This window comes from Physcomitrium patens, chromosome 18, assembly GCF_059467195.1.
Source record: "Physcomitrium patens ecotype Gransden chromosome 18, ASM5946719v1, whole genome shotgun sequence".
NCBI classification, from domain to species: Eukaryota; Viridiplantae; Streptophyta; class Bryopsida; order Funariales; family Funariaceae; genus Physcomitrium; species Physcomitrium patens.
Window position 1 is genome coordinate 11,964,481 of NC_143427.1, and position 20,707 is coordinate 11,985,187.

At 43.0% G+C, this 20,707-nt stretch overlaps 3 protein-coding genes and 2 long non-coding RNA genes across 18 annotated transcripts; 2 read left to right on the forward strand and 3 right to left on the reverse strand.

Annotated features, from left to right (window-relative positions):
* The first annotated feature begins 522 nt into the window (after positions 1 to 522).
* LOC112295355 (beta-hexosaminidase 2) lies at positions 523 to 3,652 on the forward strand. Its single transcript, XM_024546838.3, has 4 exons — positions 523 to 1,856; positions 1,982 to 2,244; positions 2,383 to 2,681; positions 2,791 to 3,652. Exons 1-4 carry the CDS (start codon positions 1,025 to 1,027, stop codon positions 3,194 to 3,196), a joined length of 1,800 nt encoding a protein of 599 aa, XP_024402606.1. The 5' UTR covers positions 523 to 1,024; the 3' UTR covers positions 3,197 to 3,652.
* LOC112295356 (uncharacterized) lies at positions 2,726 to 6,749 on the reverse strand. 3 transcript variants are annotated; one of them, XM_024546839.2, is made up of 6 exons: positions 6,609 to 6,749; positions 5,956 to 6,280; positions 5,148 to 5,806; positions 4,856 to 5,052; positions 4,401 to 4,719; positions 2,726 to 3,522 (listed from the first exon to the last, which is right to left on the reverse strand). In XM_024546839.2, exons 2-6 carry the CDS (start codon positions 6,254 to 6,256, stop codon positions 3,370 to 3,372), a joined length of 1,629 nt encoding a protein of 542 aa, XP_024402607.1. In that variant the 5' UTR covers positions 6,257 to 6,280; positions 6,609 to 6,749; the 3' UTR covers positions 2,726 to 3,369. The 3 variants fall into 3 exon arrangements, with proteins under 3 accessions (XP_024402607.1, XP_024402608.1, XP_090100377.1); XM_024546840.3 differs by lacking the exon at positions 6,609 to 6,749 and adding an exon at positions 3,983 to 4,124 and having other exon boundaries at positions 5,956 to 6,396; XM_090244251.1 differs by lacking the exons at positions 2,726 to 3,522; positions 6,609 to 6,749 and adding an exon at positions 3,871 to 4,124 and having other exon boundaries at positions 5,956 to 6,396.
* Positions 6,633 to 7,208, reverse strand: LOC149987473 (uncharacterized). Its single transcript, XR_016498214.1, has 2 exons — positions 7,080 to 7,208; positions 6,633 to 6,798 (listed from the first exon to the last, which is right to left on the reverse strand). It is a non-coding gene; the product is annotated as an uncharacterized LOC149987473 (long non-coding RNA).
* Positions 7,209 to 7,567: 359 nt separating this feature from the next.
* LOC141046498 (uncharacterized) lies at positions 7,568 to 8,420 on the reverse strand. The gene is made up of 3 exons (XR_012219533.1): positions 8,291 to 8,420; positions 7,852 to 7,914; positions 7,568 to 7,696 (listed from the first exon to the last, which is right to left on the reverse strand). It is a non-coding gene; the product is annotated as an uncharacterized LOC141046498 (long non-coding RNA).
* Positions 8,421 to 9,426: 1,006 nt separating this feature from the next.
* On the forward strand, positions 9,427 to 20,319 carry LOC112295351 (uncharacterized). 12 transcript variants are annotated; one of them, XM_024546820.3, is made up of 24 exons: positions 9,427 to 9,847; positions 10,206 to 10,317; positions 10,592 to 10,679; positions 11,074 to 11,842; positions 12,097 to 12,218; positions 12,504 to 12,598; positions 12,867 to 13,070; positions 13,400 to 13,469; positions 13,975 to 14,054; positions 14,313 to 14,510; positions 14,961 to 14,993; positions 15,145 to 15,243; positions 15,388 to 15,477; positions 15,592 to 15,667; positions 16,125 to 16,224; positions 16,637 to 16,709; positions 17,103 to 17,279; positions 17,458 to 17,580; positions 17,878 to 17,961; positions 18,221 to 18,405; positions 18,567 to 18,705; positions 18,919 to 18,981; positions 19,167 to 19,262; positions 19,678 to 20,236. In XM_024546820.3, the coding sequence occupies exons 4-24, from the start codon at positions 11,154 to 11,156 to the stop codon at positions 19,789 to 19,791; spliced, it is 2,910 nt and encodes a 969-aa protein (XP_024402588.1). In that variant the 5' UTR covers positions 9,427 to 9,847; positions 10,206 to 10,317; positions 10,592 to 10,679; positions 11,074 to 11,153; the 3' UTR covers positions 19,792 to 20,236. The 12 variants fall into 12 exon arrangements, 10 of the variants coding, with proteins under 10 accessions (XP_024402588.1, XP_024402587.1, XP_073396850.1 ...); XR_012219532.2 differs by having other exon boundaries at positions 9,706 to 9,847; positions 10,203 to 10,317; positions 18,593 to 18,705; positions 19,678 to 20,319; XR_016498213.1 differs by having other exon boundaries at positions 9,706 to 9,847; positions 10,203 to 10,317; positions 18,229 to 18,405; positions 19,678 to 20,319.
* Positions 20,320 to 20,707: the final 388 nt, after the last annotated feature.

Sequence of the window (20,707 nt, forward strand, 5' to 3'; positions counted from 1 at the left end):
GGCGGCAAGGGGTGGCGGATTTCCGATCACAACGCAGGATTCGAAGACGATGTTGCAGAGAAAGTTCATCCCGGCTATGCCTGCCCGGGAGAAGCTTGGTGCACAACAAGGGCTGAGAAAATCACCAAGACATCCCACAAACTTCGCATAGTATTCTCCCCGCAGCTCACGAGATCTGTGCTTTATGCACTCCGCTGTGTGCATTCATGAAGCAGACGACCCACGATGAGCGTGCCGCTCAGCAACGAGAGACGGATGAACCATTGTCGCCGAATTAAAATGTGCAGAAGCTGGGGGGGGGGGGGGGTATTTAAGTAGCCTCGACCTTCCACGAGGATCCGGCGCTGTCGGTGGGCATGACACCACGCAGGAAATACCGTTGGGCTGCTGTGGCGAGGAAGGACACCGAGAAGATCTCTCAGCACCGTTTGACTGCGAGCACGCGGCTTCGTGCAGAATTAGGTGCGCGTGGATACTGTTATTTGACCATTGGGTCCCACCATGTTATCTACTAGTCGAGGGTGTCCCTTGGATAGTCATGGTGGTCGTGGTTCGCGCAGATCAAGTAAGCAAAGCTTGGGACTGCAGAAAAATAATTTTCTGTGAAAGTGAGAGGAAGAGAGGGAAAGAGGTAGAGATGGCGGATGTTGAGGATACGTCGACGTTGGTCGTGTTTCCATGCTTGGTGCGGCAATCACCTGTCATCGCAATTTTAAGCCAATGCAAGGGACTTGGAATGTTTTATACTCTGCCTCGAAGTCGTTTTAGAGAATAAATTGGCGAGAAGGGATTCGTAGAGTGAGTGGATAGTTTTTGGGACAATATGTGTGAATCGCAGAAGAAATTTTCAGTGTAGGGCAGCCGTGCACTGTGTAAATTTCTTGCGAGCAGAGCACGCTGTCAGTCGAAGCATCCCCGTTGTCGCCCTTTTGTGCACTTCTTGAGATGGCTAGTTTCGTGTAGGGCGTTTTAATCGTAGGCTTGGCGATAGTGGGAGTTTAATTTAGACAAGAGAGCGGGAAAGATGAGAATGATTCGTCGCACCACAAGGATTGTATCATGTTCTCTCCACTCTCTATGTGTTTGTTTCCTGTTTTTGAACCTCACGATCGCTACCGAGGTTCATCTATGGCCGCAGCCAAAAGTAGTGGAATGGGGGGATGGGCCTGCCATTGTACTCGCGGACAATTTCTCTATCTATGTGCCTTACAAGGGCGTTCTTAAGCGTGCGGCGAAGCGATACCAGAAACTCCTCAATCGAGAGCGATGGGTTCCGATCCAAAGCGCCCCGGAAAATAGGTGGTCGCAATGTGCATACGAGTTGGAGAGTCTTAGCATCTCCGTTACAAATACCGCAGCGGAGCTCCAGCATGGGGTGGACGAGTCGTACACCATTATGGTGAAGGGGTGTGAGACAATGAAACCAACTCTGCCGGCAGCCTTGCTCTCGGCGGAGACTGTGTGGGGGGCGTTGCATGGGCTGGAAACGTTCTCACAGATCGTTAGACTCCGGAGCCGTGTCACAAAGTCCAAGCGCTCAATTCCTCATACGGTGCTCATCAAGGACTCGCCCAACTTTCCTCACCGAGGAGTTATGTTGGACACGTCTCGAAACTTCTACCCTGTCAAATCAATTATGCGAACCTTGCAAGCTATGGCGTACAACAAGCTCAACGTCTTCCACTGGCATATCACGGACTCTCATTCATTCCCCCTTGAACTTGTTAGTGAGCCAGAGCTTGCTAACCAGGGTGCCTACGGCTCAAAGGAGAGGTACAGCGCATCTGATGTGAATAGGATCCTCAAGTTCGCTCGCGACCGAGGAGTTCGCATCATTCCCGAAATCGACATGCCTGGTATGATCTCTGTTAAACTCGGTTTGCTCATTCTGCAGCTCAATAATTAAAATGACCATGAATTTGGGTTTGTCTCGATTCTTATGGAGACAGAAATGCATGTTGTCATTGTTCGTTTTATGCAGGCCATACAGGATCCTGGGCCGAAGCTTATCCTGAAATCGTTGCATGCCATGGCGAGTTCTGGTTGGCACCGTCAGGACAGTGGGAAGACAGATTTGCAGCAGAGCCCGGCGGGGTTGGACAACTGAACCCCCTGCTTCCGCAGACCTACAAGGTGGTGAAGAATGTGATTGACGAAGTTGCCCATCTTTTTCCCGACGGGTTTTTCCATGGAGGCGGAGACGAAGTTAACTTTGGCTGCTGGAACAACAATACTGATATTCGAGTGAGAGTCCTGCGACCAGTCGATCCTTCCCGCTTCCTTGTACATAATATATATTGTACATTGATGTTTTCTGCGTGATTCTTGTCCTTTATCCTGCCATACAAACCTGGAAACTTTGTTATTGGTCGGTCGCTGTAGGAGTTTGTGAACGGAGGCGGGAGCATGAACGACCTGCTTGAGAGGTTTTTGAGGGAAGCTCACTCGTACACCACAACAAAGAAGAAAACGACAATATACTGGGAAGATGTCATCCTCTCTAGCTCCATAAACGTGTCGCTTTCGGTTCTGCCTCGTGAGGAAACTATTCTGCAGACGTGGAACAGGGGGGCTGCGAATACGAAGCTCTTGGTGTCTGCTGGCTATCGCACCATCGTTTCATCGTCGGACTTTTTTTATCTCGACTGCGGGCGTGGTGGTTGGGTTGGAAATGACAGCAGGTAGCGTCGTAATCCAAACTTTTGTCCCATTGGTAAGAAACATGTTTCTTCTTTACACAATGGTGTTTGTCGATGATTTAAGTTCAATTGTTTTTTTGATACATTGCAGGTATGACCAACAAGTGGATGATGACCCCAATAATCGCGTCAACTATGGCGGTGATGGAGGTTCATGGTGTGCACCATTCAAGACCTGGGCCAGAATTTACGACTACGACATTACTTTCAACTTGACGAAGGAGGAGGCTAAGCTGGTGCTCGGTGGCGAGGTGGCCTTATGGTCAGAACAGGCGGATGACACGGTGCTGGATAGCCTCCTGTGGCCTCGTGCAGCAGCCTTGGCGGAGTCTCTCTGGTCCGGCAACAAGGCACCCAACGGGATGAAGCGGGGAGCGGAGGCTCTCGACAGATTAAACGACTGGCGGTTTCGCTTGTTGGCAAGGGGCATCAATGCAGCACCCCTGCAACCTTATTGGTGTCTGAAACATCCTGGGCAATGTAATGTAAACGCCTGACAGTAAGGTGACATGGTGGGTTGTGAGGAGTTGATCCACTATTTTCAGTCTGCTTCGCTGTTTATCTGTAGTTGTTTGCTTCAACTGAATAGTAAATCTTATAAATGAGGCATTAGAGTTATATTCTTGCCTTCAAGCACATCGATATCCTCCTTCCTGCAGGCTTAAGTAGACTAGGCAAGGGCTGGGATGTCTTCGGAAGAAGTGATCAGGATGTCGAAGTCGCTGATGGTCCACTCCGCTGTTGCTGGCTGGGAGCTCACGTACACCTCCGTCCCCACGTCGACTGATGGCCAAACTCTTAATGCTGGTGGTGTGTCCGGTTCCTGCATTTATCAGAGTTTTGTTAGAGACCCTGATACAATCTGCTGAAGATCGCAGATAGTCACATTGTAGACCGTCAAACGGTCATTACGGCTGTCAGTCATTCTATAAACATATAATCGTTCAATGAAATCGGATGGTGTCACTCAGAAGACGCGGCTACTAGTCATATTAGCCTTCAAGCACGTATGCTAATGTTGATGATACAATCTGGTACTTGAACGAAGACTATTGTTTCTACTTTCGAGGTGGGTGGCGGGTACGAATTAGAGATGGAGTCCAGTGCAGTCTATTGAATTCGTAAATCCATCGTAATTCCACACGAGTCATAGCAGAATTTGAAACAAGTATGACCAAATTGGGGATCAATAACTGGTGAGTGATCATCGCACAAGACTAAAGGTGCTTAGGATATGCATTCAACAATCAGATGCCAAACACAATTCCGTCCTCCGATTTCACCTCAATAATCAGGGGTGTGCATTATAAGTACGTCGAAGTCACTGACAGTCCATACTGCTGACACAGGCTGCTGCCCGTTGAATATCTCGGTACCTACATCTATGGAGGACCAAACTCGGGTGGCTGGTGGTGTTTCTGGATCCTGCAATTGGTATAGTCAAGGTACAAAACTGAGATACATCGACTTGCATTACGAGAAGTGTCTTCGGCCATCAAAAGCACCTCTAAGTTAGTGACAGCGATTCAATTGCATGTTCAAGTTCTTCGTGTATACAGTGCTTCAGATTGGTTGGTCATTGTGAAGCACTTCTTTCATGGTGTGCGACTAGTTGAACTTTTCAAACGCAAAAATTGTGAATTCAGAGGACAAGCTACAAATCACTGGTGCAAGTGTGAGGAATCTAGATTGGTGTCATACCTGGTAGAAATAGAGGCGGTTGGACAGGGCTCCGACGTCGAGTATCCAAGTACGAGGGTCACCTACCCACCCATCACCTTTCTTCTCTGGGTAGCCGTGTACTGCCCACTCAGGGTGTGGAAGCAATTGCATCAACTCTTGGGGCTGCGGATTGCTGAAGGGATCACATACAGAGAATGGCTTCTCCGCGTTTAAAGCATTGGGCGGGGAGCAGTAGAGATGGTAAGCCGTGTAAGGGAAGTTGTTTGTGTCGGTGCGAGGGATCCTCGTTCCATTTATCGCTGTATGATAGGGTGGACAAAGCGCTAAATTGTCCGGCCTGCATTCAGTTTGTACCACGGTAACCGGAAGTCAGAAGGTGAGGAAGAGAGTAGGATTTCAATTATTACAATCTATAAGAACTATGAAATTCGCATAGAGTGTGTGAGAGGGATTCTGAGATGAGAGGCACCGACCTACACCAGGATGGCGTTTGGGGATTGATTATCATTTCGACGTAACGCGTGACGTCTGTGTCCATATTACCATCGCAGGCTTCGCCAGAATTTTTCCAGCATCCACCGATGTCGATCAAGTAAAACTGACTCGCTCGCCCGCCGCCTTCTATCACATTTAACGTGACCACGACCTTGAAATTCGGCGAAGAAGGCACCTACAACAGAAATCTCCAGAGTGAGCTCCATTGCTTTGCACGATGAAACTGGTTAGCACCAAATTCAACGTTTATCGAAGAACATGCCACCACACCTTACGCATCATGCCGCGAGTCTCCCAGGGGTAACCCCCAGAGACGCCTGACGTAGCATCGGCTCTGAGGTACAGCATTAGCCATGGGTATTTCGGCGACACCGTCAGCTTGTGAGCGAAGATCCAGCTACCCGATGTCTCGTTCTTTGTCCACGTTACCGAGAAGTAGGACGCATTGCCAAAATCGTTGGAACCTATACTCTCCGCTTGATCCACGTCGTAGGTTCCATAAATAGATCCTGATAGTGTCGGTCGTGAGTCGCTTGCTTGCGACCCTTCGTCCACGGTTTCAAGAGGGTTGGACCAGTTCTGGAAGACCACCGGCTGATTCATGCATCCTGGGCCGAAGCAGGGGAATGCGCTCAACTCGGACTCATTGCGGGGATTGAAGAACTTCACAGGTTTCCCGGCAAAATTTCTGCATAGACTGGACGATTCATCGTAATTGCCATTCTTGAGCATGATCATCCAGAAATGCCAAGGCTCGCCAGAGGAGTTTTCCTCGCAGAGACTGGCTAAGTATTTCTCCTTCTCGACAACATACAAGTCCGCATCGTTGGATACTTCAAAGGTTCCGCTCGGGAAGCTCTCCCCTGTCTTTAAATTGTTGTCCAGGTCTGTTACTTGATGTTTGGCAACGCAGCGATCCGTTCCAGGGGCTACAAAAAACACTCAATTGGTTCAACGTTTGGCACACAATTTGAGCCAGTTCTTGGTAAACCGTAAACTTCACGCTGACGAACACTGAGCTGGGAGACAATGCGAGAAATGTGGAGCAAGAAGAAGAAGAAGAGGGAAGCAAGCATACTATGAGAGTTCCCGCAGTTGATGTCTGTGCAATCGGCCCAGCGAGGAGATGGAGCTGCTGGCGACTCAATTCCTACTCTGTTGCAAAAATTCCAGCCCTCCACAGCCACACGCACCTTCTCGCTCTTCATTCCGGGATCTCCCAACACACTTCGTCCCCGCGGCACCCTCAAGCTGGAAACTATACCCTTGTCCGCAGTGGTATAGGCTCCACCTAAGGGAATTTGCAACAGAATCAAGAGACATGACCCTGTTCGGAGGAGGAGCAAAGCACAACTCGCGATCTTCTGCATGTTACTCATTGTTGACGCGGGAGTCCACTTGCACTGTTTGCCAAGATGTTCGTCAAGAACAAAACCCAGAGACGAAAAGAGACACAAATCGATAGTTTATATTTGCATCAATTTGATGCTTCGGATTGGTCGTGATTACAGTGATGGCTCTGAAGATACAAAATCGCTTGAAATACAAAAATGTCCCTCGTTATACAGTAGTAGATACACGGAAATTTACTCGACATGGAATAGACGGCACCCAGTTTGGGAAGGTATCATTACAGCATACTGGTTTTCTCAACTTCTACGCTAAATATGTTGTTTTAACGTTGAAAACAAAGTATCAAAGCTGAGAATTTCTACCAATCGCTGTGCTCACCAGCGAAATTTCGATGAGCGGACATCAGATCCTCGTCTCGTCAGCTTCGACAACTGGAAGTAGACGGCTACATGTTGGTAGCCGGGTACTGCAATCTTCCTCCTCTGCTCTTTTTCTCAAATTTGAAGTTTCCTTAGAATATGATTCATATTCCTGAGAATACTGAAAATGGCCAATGAAGCTGCAGTACCTGCATTATTTGGGACTTAATGACATGCACATCTCTGCTCATAGATATGTTGTTCAGAGTCGTCGTTGTGCGGCTCTGACATGTTTCATAGTTCAAAGTTGGACTCAAGACATGGCCAAGTTCTTTGCAATCTTCGACCTCACTTCTCTCCCACATTTACTCAACCAGTTATCATCACTCCCTTCCAGCTTGTTGGCCAAGTTACCAACTCCTCGAGAAGTTAACTTTCCAATGTACCAATGAAACTATGAAAAATCCCGATTCTCAACAATTTTCCTCACCTGATAGCGTGATACGGCATGTCCTAATCAGTATCCAATCTTCCTCATCAACATCGCGTTGAAATAAACACTGCAACGCCTGTTATGCCCAGACTTGATACGAATACATAAGCCGCAATTATACAATTCTTACAGTTGAGCACTTCATGTGCTTGTACCTCCATGTCCCGAGAAAATGAAGATAACATCAATGGTGTCAATGAATATTAATTTATGGCAGTGCGACGTCCGTAGTGGCATTCACAAGAAAGGTGTTGCGAGCACTGCAAGGATTTTAGCCATCCGATACTCGGAACCTGAGGCCATATCCGACCACTTGGCGCCGATATGAATCAACCCATTCAATACTAAGGCAAAAGCAGGGTGGACATCTTAAGTGCATGTACTTGAGAAAGGAAACTTCTGAAGGTACTGACAATACATGTGAGGTAGATAGGGTGTCATGTCCAGTACTTGAAATGGAATGAAAACAAGTAATCCCGTGGAGCAAAACTAATAATGTGCATGAAGACTAATCCGTTCTAGAAAAACGAGACTTCTACTGGCTGAAATTGCTTTTAATACTTAGTGTCAACGCCATTTTCACGCACTAGTGCTGCTCGCCCTGTCCTACCCACCTGCCGGCATCAAATACAAGTTCAGTCTGGAAGAAAAAATATGCTTCAATACAAATATTGACATTGAATTTTAGCAATCTAGGTGAGGGTAAAGTGAAAATAGTAAAAGTACCAAGTGGGTCACATTTTGTGAATGTGAAGCTTGCCATTCTTACCTCAAGGTTACCAAAAGGCTCCAACTGTTGCAATGTCGATATCTTATCAAGGTCTCCAGTGACCTGTAATATATATAACACCACAGCTACATCATCACATTAAGTAATTGGGTTATGCAGGAGGAAATCTATGCACAGTCGATGCAGCAGCAACTTCGATAAGTGTTAGTTTTCTTCCTGAAAAGGGTTGATGTGTAACGTCTTGTACCTACTCACATCATTTATAAATAAATGAAGTATAAAATGATGCGCATTCCTTTACAAAACTACACTGCAGTTTCTGTAATAAGCGGTATGAATTCCTCAAAACACCATCCAAACTGTATCATGCAACAGCTTTGATTGCTCAATGTTGGGAATGCCAAGGATCAAAGTCAGGATAGGAAATCGAAGAACTCGTCATTTTACATTCGTACAGTAGTACAGGATTCGAAAATACGTGTGTCATAGTCAGGATTGACCAATCGCAAAAACACCCACAAGTTTTGGGGAGTTAGCTGAGCAGTTTCTTTATGGATTCCTCGTTATCAGGGACCGCTGTCAAAATCCGTGAGGGCATTGGAGTCTCAGCTGGTCCTGCAGCTAGGTTCTGTATTTTGGAATGAAATTTAGTAAAAAATCAGTGATCCTATCGCAGACTATGAGATTACTTCCAATCACATGTCTTTGTTGCTGAAGAAGCAACTTCACAAGAACTGCGTCCTGAATATTGTGAAAACATTTGTGCAACTTTTCTGGATTCATTAATTTTGACCTTTGAATTTGAAAGGGGACAGAGTATAGATCAGTAGGGGATCTTGTGGAGTGAGAAAAAGCAACCAATACAGACTGATCTGCATTCAAGTGTTTTACATCATAATTTTCTTCTGCCCATTAAAAATACGACCAGCATCGACAAAATCAACCTCACCGTGCAAATACTCCAGTAACTCTGTTGGGCACCCCAGCTGCATCATTCACCAACATTGCAGACATGTGGGAGATGGAGCTGCTAGGCAGACAACTGAAAGGCACACAATCGGCTCAATAGGAGTCGTCTTAGAATATAAAGTTTTTTGCATGAATAAAAAACTGAAAATTAGTTCAAATAACTAGTGATCACCAAGGTTCTTAATACTGAGTTCGACAACGTTTCGAAGGCATAATATGTTGAAGATTCTGCACTGACGGAAGTAGCCTGGTCAAATAGGTACTTCAGTATAATTAGTGACTGAATTCCAGAATCCATACAACAAAATGAAAAAACGTTCTCCAATGTAATCAAAATTCAGTTAGCAATGAACATCACTGCATAAACATCACCCTGAACAGCGTTCAAGGTTTGAAAATCAATGACATTGAGATCCTTCTCAGATTTGCCACTTACTCACAGTATGCGCACAGTGGAAATAAACAAAAACCCTAGATATCCAAGACATTCAAAACAGAAGAATCTTAAAAAAAATGTCATGGTCATGAGAACAGCTTTATCTTTACGAGTGTTGCAATGGACTCATTCCGTATCTTCAAAATTACGGCAGATTGAAGTCTCACATCTGAGGCCGGGTTCTAGCTCTTAGGGGTAGGAAAAAAATCTTTGATTGTATCGGCCCAAGCAGATGAAGTTTCATCATAGTCATCAGATCAGAACATGGGTGAACAGAAAACGCAAAACAAGGATTCGACAAATATCGATTCTAACTGTGATAAACTTTTGATGGCAACCTGACAAATTCAACTAGCTACAAGAGATTTGAGCCCAGTAGTTGTGTTAGTTGATTCATGAATTCATGTTCTGTGGATTTTGGCCAAACCTCAGCGAGCTAGAAATCTGAGTTCGGACTGAGTTGCATTCAATCAACGATCACCGTTGTTTGACCTCCAGGTTCCACACATCACTGCTCTTCCGGTATTGTTTATTCATTTGTGTGATTGGTGTGCAGCTTCTACTGGGTATGAAGTTTGATCCTTGCCGTTATCAACGTCGGATGCAAATTCCCATGAAAGCATTTTCAAGGTGAGGTTACGTCACTATGCACTTCATATCTCTACAATCTACTCACCATTGTGTTTTAGGCAATCATGTTGTGTTAGAGGAAGGAGAGATGCGGCTTTGGAGACGGTGTGAGGCAACAACTGCAATAGGGATGTAGTAGAGTTCTTAGTTGAACTTTGAGACTGCTGCAATTTCAGGCGATTTTGCAGCCGTTACGTTCAATGAGAGCAGGTGTTAGAGTGAGGTTAAGACCCCTGAGTTTGAAGGGGCAGCATGTATATATATATATATATATGTATACACCAACGGTCACGTCCACATTGTCGAGCACCCCATCACGCTTGGCACTAAATACTTCTGAATTGTTGGGGCGAAGAAGCGTTCAGACATTGCCCCAGCGCTTGACAGTGAGCTGAGGATGGAGATAGCCTACGCAACCATCTATCTACGATTGTGCCAGTTTGAGAATTCCATCAGGCGCTCTGATTTTTGTAAGTCTACTCTGTGTGCTAACTAAAAATCTCCAAATTCTACATAAAAGTCTCATTTAGGGTTAGGGTTTATGTGCTCAGGTTATGAATCACGAAATCACCACTTCATGCCTTCACTGATTTCGAGTATGCGTTTTCTACATCTGCTTTGCATGAATAAGAAATGAGCACGCTAATTTGGAATGGAAATCCTGAACGCCCTTCTAAAATTTGGTTGATTTCTGGTGTCGGCTGGAACCTAAAGAATCAGAATTAAATAGTCTGTCGCTTTCAGATTTCGAGTTGATGCGGGCAGAATAAGCTCCGGCCCTCAGACCCTAAACCTGGAAGTTACAACTCTCGGCATTCTAATCTTTGCAAGGGTAAATGCTCTGCTCTGCTCCTTAGACTTCGGATTCAAGTTGAAACTTGAGTGTTATTACTTAGGTCATGTAATTGTGGGCGACCCTTCTCCTGGAGGCATTGTGCTGATTTTCTGGTGATTACTGTGCATTGCTAGCATGTACGAATTTTGAATTTCAATCTAAAAGTTGTCTTAACACGAGCATGATTTTTTTATCTGTTATTAATATTCCTAATTGTTGTAGCTATTACATTTGTTCGACAACGCCTTTCTGGTACTAGACTTTATCCAGAAGTGGAGCTGGACATTTCCTCGACTCCAGCTGGTTGTCTCTGTTGCATTCGTTTTGGGGACAATCAAGAAGGAGCTTTTCAGATCGTCTGCAATCTTAACTAGGCATTTCTTTCGTGCAGCTCATGAACAAATCTGAGATTCAGATCCGGTGAAGCAGCCTTCCTGGCAAAATATTCCTAAGTCGGTGGGTGGTGGGACAATGTATAGACGGTATCTGAAGCCCTGTACTTATAGATTTCATCACGAGTTTAACTCTCAAGATGTATTTGCTTCGTGCCAATCTATGCTTCGAGGGATTTCTCCCACGTTCTGGAGGCGGGCTCAGGTTCAGAGACGCAGAGTTTTCACCAGTTCTTCTCATTCATGGCTTAGTTGTCAAGGTTTCGACTGCATACCTAGCATACCCTCTGCTCTGCTATTGCTTAGGCAACAGAGATTGCTCGTAGGACATGCTCTCAGGGGCTACATAACCACGAGTGCCGGTGTAATCAATCCATCAAGGCAAAGTTTGTTTCCGCAGAAGGAAAGATTATTACGGATATCATCATCGTTCACTCGCTCCTGCAGTGACGAGCGTGGTACAGATGGCAAGAGCCAAGCAGACGTTTCTTCCTCAATTGGAAGTGGCGGGGATAACTACAAAGGTGCTGAATATGTTATGGCCTGTAGTAGCGGTGGTGAAGATGAGAGTGATGAGGGACTAAAGTGGCGGCACTCGGCAACGACTAGTGGGAATCAGGACGAGAGCTCTATTGAAAGTTTTCATCATGATAACCAGGACTCATTGTATCTGGCTCAGAAGGCTCGATTCAGGAAGGCTTTTGAGGAGCGATTGCAGAGATGGGAGGATGCGAAAGTCACTCTGGAAGAATTTCCACATTATTTGAGGTGAACATTGCTCTTTCTAAGGTTGGTAGACTTGCTATTTGGTAGACTCTTTGGGGCTTAGCTTTGGAGTTTGATACACTTGTGAATCATATACTGTTGCAATTTACTATATTCTTAGTATAGTCCGCTGGTCTTGTAGTTCCTTGCCTTCTTATATTCTGTTCAAGGAACGCACTGATCTGCAACGTACATTAGATTGTATGTATTTTTGTACCCAATTGTGTAAGTTGGTCTGAGTGGAGGAATGATGGCAGTGAAACTACACGAGATCTATTGGTTGATTGTGCAGCCGCACATCTGCGGCAACCCCTCTATGCAGAATTTGGTTCAGGGTTGTCCTATTCCAATCGCCGCATCTGCTTACGTGGCTCAACCGGTATATAAAACATTTTTTTAAGTGCCATGAGAGGTGATGAATTCTTTGTATTCAGCTTGAACCTTTTAGCGTTTAGCGAACTAAAAGTTGTGCATCATTTGTGGGTTGCATTTATCATTGAGATGAAATGCAGTAACTTTACGTGATTTTGAGTTCAAATCTGGTTTAAAATCTGTATGTGCTTGATATTCGTACTGTATGCAAGTGGTGAAACACTTTCCAGATTGCAAATAGGTATTGTTTTGAAATGGCTTACATCCTTCTGAGGTTGGCATAATGTTTCAGGAACTCTTTTGTATCAGGAGAGATTGGTGGAGGCACTTGCTCACCATCTTCAAGCGCCATTACTTGTGCTCGACAGCACCTCTCTTGCTCCCCATGTAAGCCACCGTTACTGACACATTCCTTTCAGCAGTCATAGATAATCGTCTGAAAGATACGCACTTCATTGCCTCCTTGTTTTGGTTCAATTAAACGTTTTGTCTGTAATTTTTCTTTGTTTCTCCTCGGAAGAGGATTTTAGTTTCTAGTAACTTTATCTGTTTTTCCAGCTGTTACGGCTTCGCTGGTATGTTGAGCTTTTAAACATCTTTATTCAATCAAAATATGGTTACATGAGCTGAGGTAAGAAAGCCGCATTTTATGCAGGACTTTGGAGCTCATGAGTTAATTTCTGCCTCTAGTTCTGATGGGTCTGATTCAGAGAACGAGAGTACGTCAGCGTTGAGTGACGGAGAGAAAGACGAGGGTATTAGTGAGAGGATGAGGGGGGCCCGTGATGTTAAAGTGGATGTGCTGCTAGAGGTAGCTGCTGATTCGGTTCAAGTTGAAAGACAGCATGCTTCTATGAAGGTATTGATGATCTGATTTTGTTCTATGCTTCTTGACTGAAGGTCGTGTAATCTGATGGATAAGTCTCTACGAAGAGTTTTTCTTTCCCTCCTACGTCAATAGAAGTAACAAATATGGAACCACTCGACGCTGACTTGTCAATTTTCCTGTTATCTTCTAAGATTTTGGTCCCATATTAGAGCATTTGAAGGGGTCATCCATGATCAAAAAAGTTGATTGTTATAATCTATCTATTCAGGGATAGGTTGTAGAAAATTGTCAGTATCGCTTTGTGATTTGTTCGTTGGATATTAGCTTTTCATTTGCTTCATTCTCCTTTTTTATCACAGGAAACAATAGTGGAGGGAAGTGGAGAGAAACAAGGGCGTGGAAAGTCTGCTGGTTGGAAAGAAAATAGAGGTATCACATCTTTTCTTTCTGAACCAGTTTTCATCGTCTCTAATAACCAATCGCTATTCCAATCGAGAACTCCGAGCTTGCGATAAATGGTTGTGACATGGAACGTACTTTTGAACCTTGCATTTATTCATATTGGTTAGACACGTTGCAAGAGCTGTTCATAAGCAAATAAATAGTGACAATTTGAAGGTGACAAGGTACAACATGTTGATTTGGGGTAAATACCACATGGTTTTGGTAGGCTCACCCAGTATTGACGACTTACAGTTGATTCCCTCAATTTTCATACCCGCTCAAGTTTGGCCAGTCCTGCTCAGGTCTATGTGATGAACTTGACTGCCTATTGAAGATGTAGTGTCTACTTTTTACAGGTAGCCGATGAAAAGGTCTTTCAAAACTGGCATTTTAATTTTTTTTTTTTTTTTTTGTGGGAATCACACAAGACTCGACTGTGTTTGCTATTTCCTCGAAATTGAGTTCAGTGGTTTGTGCTTTGGCTGGACAGCATCAGCTCTCTCGCCTGGCAACGTTTCTGCAGCTGATCCATGTGAAGAATGGGTAGCTGCCATTGATGCTCTTTCTGAGGTACGAACTTCAGGATTTGGGTACATAAAATAATACTTCTGCATCTATTATAAAACTTCAGAGGGATTGCTACGTATTTGGCTTTCGATACGTTTCTGATCAAAGCTCGATTTCAATGAATGGATGGTCGGTGTTCAGGATTTTGTTTATTTCATGCGTGATTGCCTGTTTGGTTTTTTGCTTAGCGGTAGTTAACAATTTTCGTAGTCAAAGCAACAAGTTTTTAACCAACATTTTTCTAACTTTTTCTGTTTGTAGATGTCATCACGTTCGAAGCCTATGGTGATTTATTTTCCAGATCCTAGGCATTGGTTTGAGAGAGCTGTTCCATTAGATAGGAGGCAGGAGTTTTTGGAGCGCGTAGAAGCAAAACTGGATCAAATTGAGGGTCCTATTGTTATGATTGCCAGCCGTTTATCTGACGAGAAAGCGGAAGTTGATGACCGGGCAAGATTGGTACGTTTTAATGTTTTTTATTGTCTAAATTTCGGCGTGGGCATGTGTAAAAATAAACAATATGATGTACCATGTAGCCTTGTACATTTTTTCTCTTACAGCTGAGCTTCTTCTGTTCATGAAAAGATCTGTTGAGCTTTAGTTGGCATCCACTTATAGATTGATAATGCTGTCAGGACTGTGTTTTAGGCGCTAGTATTGCCAATTATTAAAATACTTAGCATTTCACATAGTCAACTGAAGCAATTACTTTTCAAGGCTTCTTTTGCTAGATTAGTGATACTTGAGGATATTCAATCTGATCCTGTATCTCATAATACACAATTCTTGCTCTTTAACTTATGTCCAAATTGTAATTGTCCTTAATGCCCTACCGTCAGTGTCCCAGTCACTTGACGGTTTTTCAGAGCTGTGTAAGTCTATTTCTGATTGTTAACTAATATGTGGCAGAAAGCTCACTTGGAAGATATTCGTTCCCGCCTGGTATGTTTAACTTTGTCAGTGCATACAAAGACTTAGATTTTGCTATCTAGGAAATATTCTAGACCTAGGACTCCTTCATGATGGTCGTTAATGTATAGGTTATTTGCCTCTTTTCTCATATTTAGCACAGGCTCATTAATGTCAATTGCAGAATCAAAGAACATCAACCAGATGGGTATTTCGGGATTTACTGGGAAGTGAAGATGTTTACGAGCTTTTTCCCAATCATATCAAAATTTATCCTCCAAAAGTGAGTGTTCGAACTCCTGCAGCTTTCAATCTACCAGTGCATTTAAACTGTAGGGATTGGCTTCCTACAATTCCTTCAATAAATAGCTTGACGTTGGAGTGTTTTCAGTACATATTTAATTTTATGCATTGAGATCATGTATAGGAGGATGGAATGCTGCGCGAGTGGAAAAAGCAATTATTAAAGGATAAGGAGATCAGTCGTGCTAAACACAATATCGGGCAGCTACGTGAGGTTAGCCTTTGTGGTTTTTATATAAGAAATCATACTTCATAAACTTGTTTTCAGTTTTAAAAGCTGTGGATACACGTTGAAGACTAAATTTTACCATCCCGCGTTTTTCCTCAGGTTCTGGAAACAAACTATATGGACTGTGAGGGTCTTCCCGCATTGAACTTGTTGGGTCTCGACCTCTCTAAAACCAGTAAGACTATTATGCTCCATATCTTCATCGTGGGTTTGCGTGGCATAAAGTGATTTGTCGATCAGCCTTCCATGACTGGGGGTTTTTTATTCAACCAAGATCATAAATGAGCTATTGCAGATTTTTGGAGCTGCGCTGCTTGCGCACTGCTTGCTTACATTATAGTATAGTAGAATGGCTTTTGTTGTTGAAGGTCGAGTTTTAGTACCTATATGTCTTTTAAGGACGTCATCTTACTGGTAGTACGTACTACTTGTTATGAACATCTGCGTTCTTCTCCAGGTTTTGTTTCAGGCTAGACAGGTCTTTGTCCTGAGCTTACGTGTCTCCTAGATTTATTCTGAAGGCATTAGCAATAGAATGACAGTTTCTTGGAAGGTAAGACTAACAGTTATGTTCACAAGGTTGGATTTTATTATTGCTCACTCTGGCTGTGATGTTGGGGATATATGTGCAGAGGCTGAGAAAGTTGTAGGATGGGCTAGGAATCATCATCTTGGAATGTCTCTGTTTGATCCTCCCACTAGCAATGGCAAACTTATGATCCCTCGGGATAGGTTGTACACTCCTCTATGTGAACATTTTTCCAGTTCTTGTATTTAAATGAGAAATATCCACATAACTTTGAAATTTACGTGAACGAGGAAATGAAGATCTGGTTGTTCTTGGATGTCCGAAAAATCTCATTACAATGGTTGATCTTTTTTTCTGTTTCTTCTTCTTCTTTTATTTTTATTTTTAGTTTTATTTCTTTTCTCGTATTAGGATTAGCAAATTCCGTCTTCTAACTTCATATCTTAGCTTGTACCATAATTTTGTGGGATGTTGAAGCATCTTCATCATATCATGTTCCTATTTCTAAACATCTAACATTTCATGATAGAGGCATCCCAAGTTAAAGTGAGTAGGATTATAAGTTTCAAACATTGATATTGTCAAGTGCTCATAAATATAGTGTGTTGAGCGCAGTATGGAAAGAGCACTTACGAGACTGCGGGTCCAAGAAAATAAAAAGCCCCCAAGCATTGTAAAAGATTTCAAGGTATGGATTAGGAAACATCAAAGTATCATGGCAAATTGCACTTTAACATCCGGCTCTAGATTTTTTTTGAGGATTTCTTTTTTTTTTGCAAGTGTGGGGTTTCTTCACTGGCATTGTCTATTTCTTGATTAGTTAGATAATTAGATCCACATTTTCAAAAGCCATGTCTTAATCTTCTTGCAACATGCGATCGGCATGATAACGTATCCAGTGCAATTCAATTCAAATATTTACAGACAATGAGTTTCACTTTTGAACCACAAAGGATAGCAAAGATGACGTCCATTCTTTTATAACTAGCGTTCCTAGTCCCTTTCGTTCCCTCATTGTTGTAGACTACATTTTCAGGGTCATCTAGTGTCTCATCTTATTTCTTAATGGTTATGATGGCAGACAGTTGCAGAAGACGAATATGAGAAGGCGTTGATCTCGGCGGTCATACCCCCGAATGAAGTGAGTGTGAAATTTGATCACATTGGTGCGCTTGAAGATGTAAAAAGTGCCCTCAAGGAGCTTGTTATGCTTCCCTTGCAGCGTCCAGAACTATTTTGTAAAGGAAATCTGACTCGGGTATTCTCACAATTCCTCTATCCAACATTTTCTAGCATCAACAGACATTCAGTGTTTTGATACCAGAGGGCACGTGAACGTGGACAAAAGAACCGTCATGTGCCTCTTTATGTAGCCCGTTATGTGTACTGTGTGGCTGTCTTCGTTCTTATGTGACAAACGGGGGCATGTTGGACAGCCTTGCAAAGGAGTTTTGCTTTTTGGACCTCCAGGTACAGGCAAAACTTTGCTAGCTAAAGCAGTGGCTACAGAAGCTGGCGCCAACTTCATCAATATCACGGGTTCTACAATCACCTCCAAGGTTCTATACTGAATTCTAAACAATATATTGTCTCATTTTACTTTCGTACGAAATCATAATTTACCTCGCTACTCATGGAATAGATCATTGCATGATTGGTCTCTTTATGTAGGAAATGGCTGCTGCAAGAACCTTTTATGTATCCTGTTTCCTATTTCAGGTCTAGATATTTGGTATTCATACATACTCGATATTCTTTTGCAGAACACCTGTTTTAAAAACTTCTCTTGAATAGGTTCCTTGCCTCATTGCCTGTTTCTGATACTGTGTATGTCTTTTGGTGTCCTCTTTGTGCAGTGGTTTGGGGATGCGGAAAAGCTGACTAAATCTTTGTTTTCTTTGGCAAAAAAGCTCGCTCCCGCTGTTATTTTTGTTGATGAGGTGAGAAAATTGCGTTCCCAAAATTTCTTTGGACCACCATTACTTTTCTCTTTTAGTTAAACATTGTGGTTCTGATTAATTCTAGGTACATGAAGGTCGTGGTGATAACCTCAAGTTGTGTCCTGTTTGCTGTGTTATTCGGAAAATGCATATCCAAGGCCTCCAAACCTAGTTATGTTTCAAGTTTTGTGCCCTGAGGTAGCTAACGTTCTGTTTTCAAGGTTCATCCTCCATCATCACTTAACAAGTACAATGGCAGGTGGACAGTTTATTGGGGGCCAGAGGCGGTAGTTCCGAACATGAAGCCACCCGTAAGACTAGAAATGAATTTATGGCCGCCTGGGATGGGCTCCGCTCAAAGGATAATGAACGAGTCTTGGTCTTGGCTGCTACAAATCGGCCATTTGACCTTGACGATGCTGTGATCCGGAGATTACCAAGGAGGTAAAAACTCCCTACTATCATTTGATCGGAAACCAATGAGCCAAATACTTAAATCAAATTCAAGAAATATGTTTGTATCCCTAACGTAAGTATTAATTAATTGTACAAACGTGTGTCAAGAAAAGCGGTTCATTTTAAACATGAGAATCCTTGTTGAACAGAATATTAGTGGACCTGCCGAACACAGAAAATAGAGTGAAGATCTTGCGTGTTATATTGGCTGATGAAGAACTTGAGGAAGGGTTTGACTTCGAAGAACTATCGCGCATTACGGATGGGTATTCTGGAAGTGATCTTAAGGTACTTCATTGCTGCAACCCTTGTTGTATAAGGATGCCGGGTGCAGATTTGTGTCTCAGACATCAGACGTCGCCAAATCTCTCTTTATCTTCCTTTGTTCGAGTAGATTGTGTAATTATTTTTTGTGTGGTTTGATTACCTTCCAACTCTAAGTGGTTGTCGATAATACTCACCTTTAAAATCTGATATTTGGCATTTGCCCTGATATATTAGAATCTCTCTATAGCTGCTGCTTATCGCCCCATAAGAGAGCTTTTACTGTATGAAGAACAAGAGGTATCAATTTCTTCTTTTATTCATGAGTAAAGTTCACTTGGTGTTATGTGAAGATAACTGTTGAGCTGTCTTGGCAGTTCAATTCAAATATGAATTTGATTTGTCATCTGTACTTCTGAGATCTGGAGTAAAGGTTGTGAAGTCAAATATGAGCTCTCTTAATGTGTGGCCATTTTTTTGAAAAGGATAAACTAGAAGGAACTGCTGCCACCAACCGTGCTCAATCATCAGCAGTGATCAGACCCCTCAGATATGATGATTTTAAGCAGGCGATGGCTCAGGTCCTTGCTCAAAACTTAAGCTTTTCTCATGAAATTTGCATGTGCTCGAAAGCTGAGTTCATGGGATATATAATTATCCGAAACTGTGTACTTTTGCATCGTGACATGTATTTTGTTTCAGAAAGCTGGTAGGATAATTGATGTACCGTGAAATTATATTCATTTGGTTATTACTAGTTATAATCATTCGGAAAATACTGCCGCCTTGTGTGTTAGGCATATATAGTTTCTTCTTTGTATTGTCTTCCCGCAACATTAGACAAGCTTAGAGTATCAGTGACTAAACAACTGTATTCCATGGATCATCACCGGAAGAGAACTCCTGCTAATTTCGTATCAATTCCCTTAACTACTATTTTTGCTTTAGCATGCCTCACTCGTTTGGGTTCACTAATTCTTGAGAAACAATTCACAGGTAGGCGCTTCAGTAGCTTTTGCTGCCTCCAGCATGAACGAGTTGCGGCGATGGAACGAACAGTATGGAGAGGGTGGCAACCGCAAAAAATCCACTTTTGGCTTTGGGGTATGAGGACTTCATTTTGATATGGCAGCCCAGCTTGAGGAGGCTCCTGGGAACCCATCCACCTCATCTGAGCATATTTGTGGATCAAACCTCCGTAGTGAACTGTAACCGATTGCCATGGCTTTTATGATAATCTAAAGAGCTCATTCATTCGGGATATGTTATCGACTATGCAATTATAAGTCTTGAGGGAATGTAAAGGACATGTCACTTTAAATCAGCTCACTCACGTTTTGAAACCAGGACTTCGTTGAGACTTGGAGGTGGTCTCTTGCTAAGCAGAGTCTCAGAATGCACTGCAGTCCTACGTGTTGCACTTCCACGTGAATTGGCTCCTAGTTTAGTGGAATTCTGTATCTCGTGGTGGTAGTGAGAGTTGTCAAACATTAAGCTACATGAAATGACCTTTATGGGCATTTTGCTACTACTAAGCACATGAAACTTTCAGGTAGTTGTTTGAAGTACCATTTCATACCCAAGATGGGAACCATATTGGTTTAGGATCGCTTGTGAAGTATCCGCAAGTTTCTTCTACGTAATGGGGTAATGCATAGTCTTGCAGTTTTAGAACTTACTCCATAACTATCACAAGTAAAACAAGTTGTGTAGGATCTTGCATTTGCATTCCAAAGCAAAAGTTTCTACGTTGCGCAGTTCGTGTAGTTTGTGGTGGCCGTAGCCCTGTGTTGCTGTTGGATATGTTAAGATGGATGTGTGCCATATACATCACAACAAATCATCAGAGTTCACAAAGTTTCCTCTTCTAAGTAAAGGCAAAAACAATAAATGATCCAATTACGTACAGGATTTAGCAATTACAGTTCAACATTCAAAATTCCTCGAATTACACAGTCAACAAATTCTAGCAATAAAAAGGACATTATCTTGGAAACAAAATGACATGTGAAATGACTAAAACCAT

What these genes read in the sequence shown, in the direction of transcription:
- LOC112295355 (XM_024546838.3), top strand. Translation starts at nt 1,025, where the DNA reads ATGAGAATGATTCGTCGCACCACAAGGATTGTATCATGTTCTCTCCAC. An exon ending in TCCCGAAATCGACATGCCTG is followed by an intron (nt 1,857 to 1,981) that starts GTATGATCTCTG and finishes CGTTTTATGCAG; the next exon opens with GCCATACAGGATCCTGGGCC. An exon ending in TGGGTTGGAAATGACAGCAG is followed by an intron (nt 2,682 to 2,790) that starts GTAGCGTCGTAA and finishes GATACATTGCAG; the next exon opens with GTATGACCAACAAGTGGATG.
- LOC112295356 (XM_024546839.2), bottom strand. Translation starts at nt 6,256, where the DNA reads ATGAGTAACATGCAGAAGATCGCGAGTTGTGCTTTGCTCCTCCTCCGA. An exon ending in CAAACGCCATCCTGGTGTAG is followed by an intron (nt 4,720 to 4,855) that starts GTCGGTGCCTCT and finishes AACTGAATGCAG; the next exon opens with GCCGGACAATTTAGCGCTTT. An exon ending in ACCGCCTCTATTTCTACCAG is followed by an intron (nt 3,523 to 4,400) that starts GTATGACACCAA and finishes TGATAAATGCAG; the next exon opens with GAACCGGACACACCACCAGC.
- LOC112295351 (XM_024546820.3), top strand. Translation starts at nt 11,154, where the DNA reads ATGTATAGACGGTATCTGAAGCCCTGTACTTATAGATTTCATCACGAG. An exon ending in GACAGCATGCTTCTATGAAG is followed by an intron (nt 13,071 to 13,399) that starts GTATTGATGATC and finishes TTTTTATCACAG; the next exon opens with GAAACAATAGTGGAGGGAAG. An exon ending in ATCCGGAGATTACCAAGGAG is followed by an intron (nt 18,406 to 18,566) that starts GTAAAAACTCCC and finishes CTTGTTGAACAG; the next exon opens with AATATTAGTGGACCTGCCGA.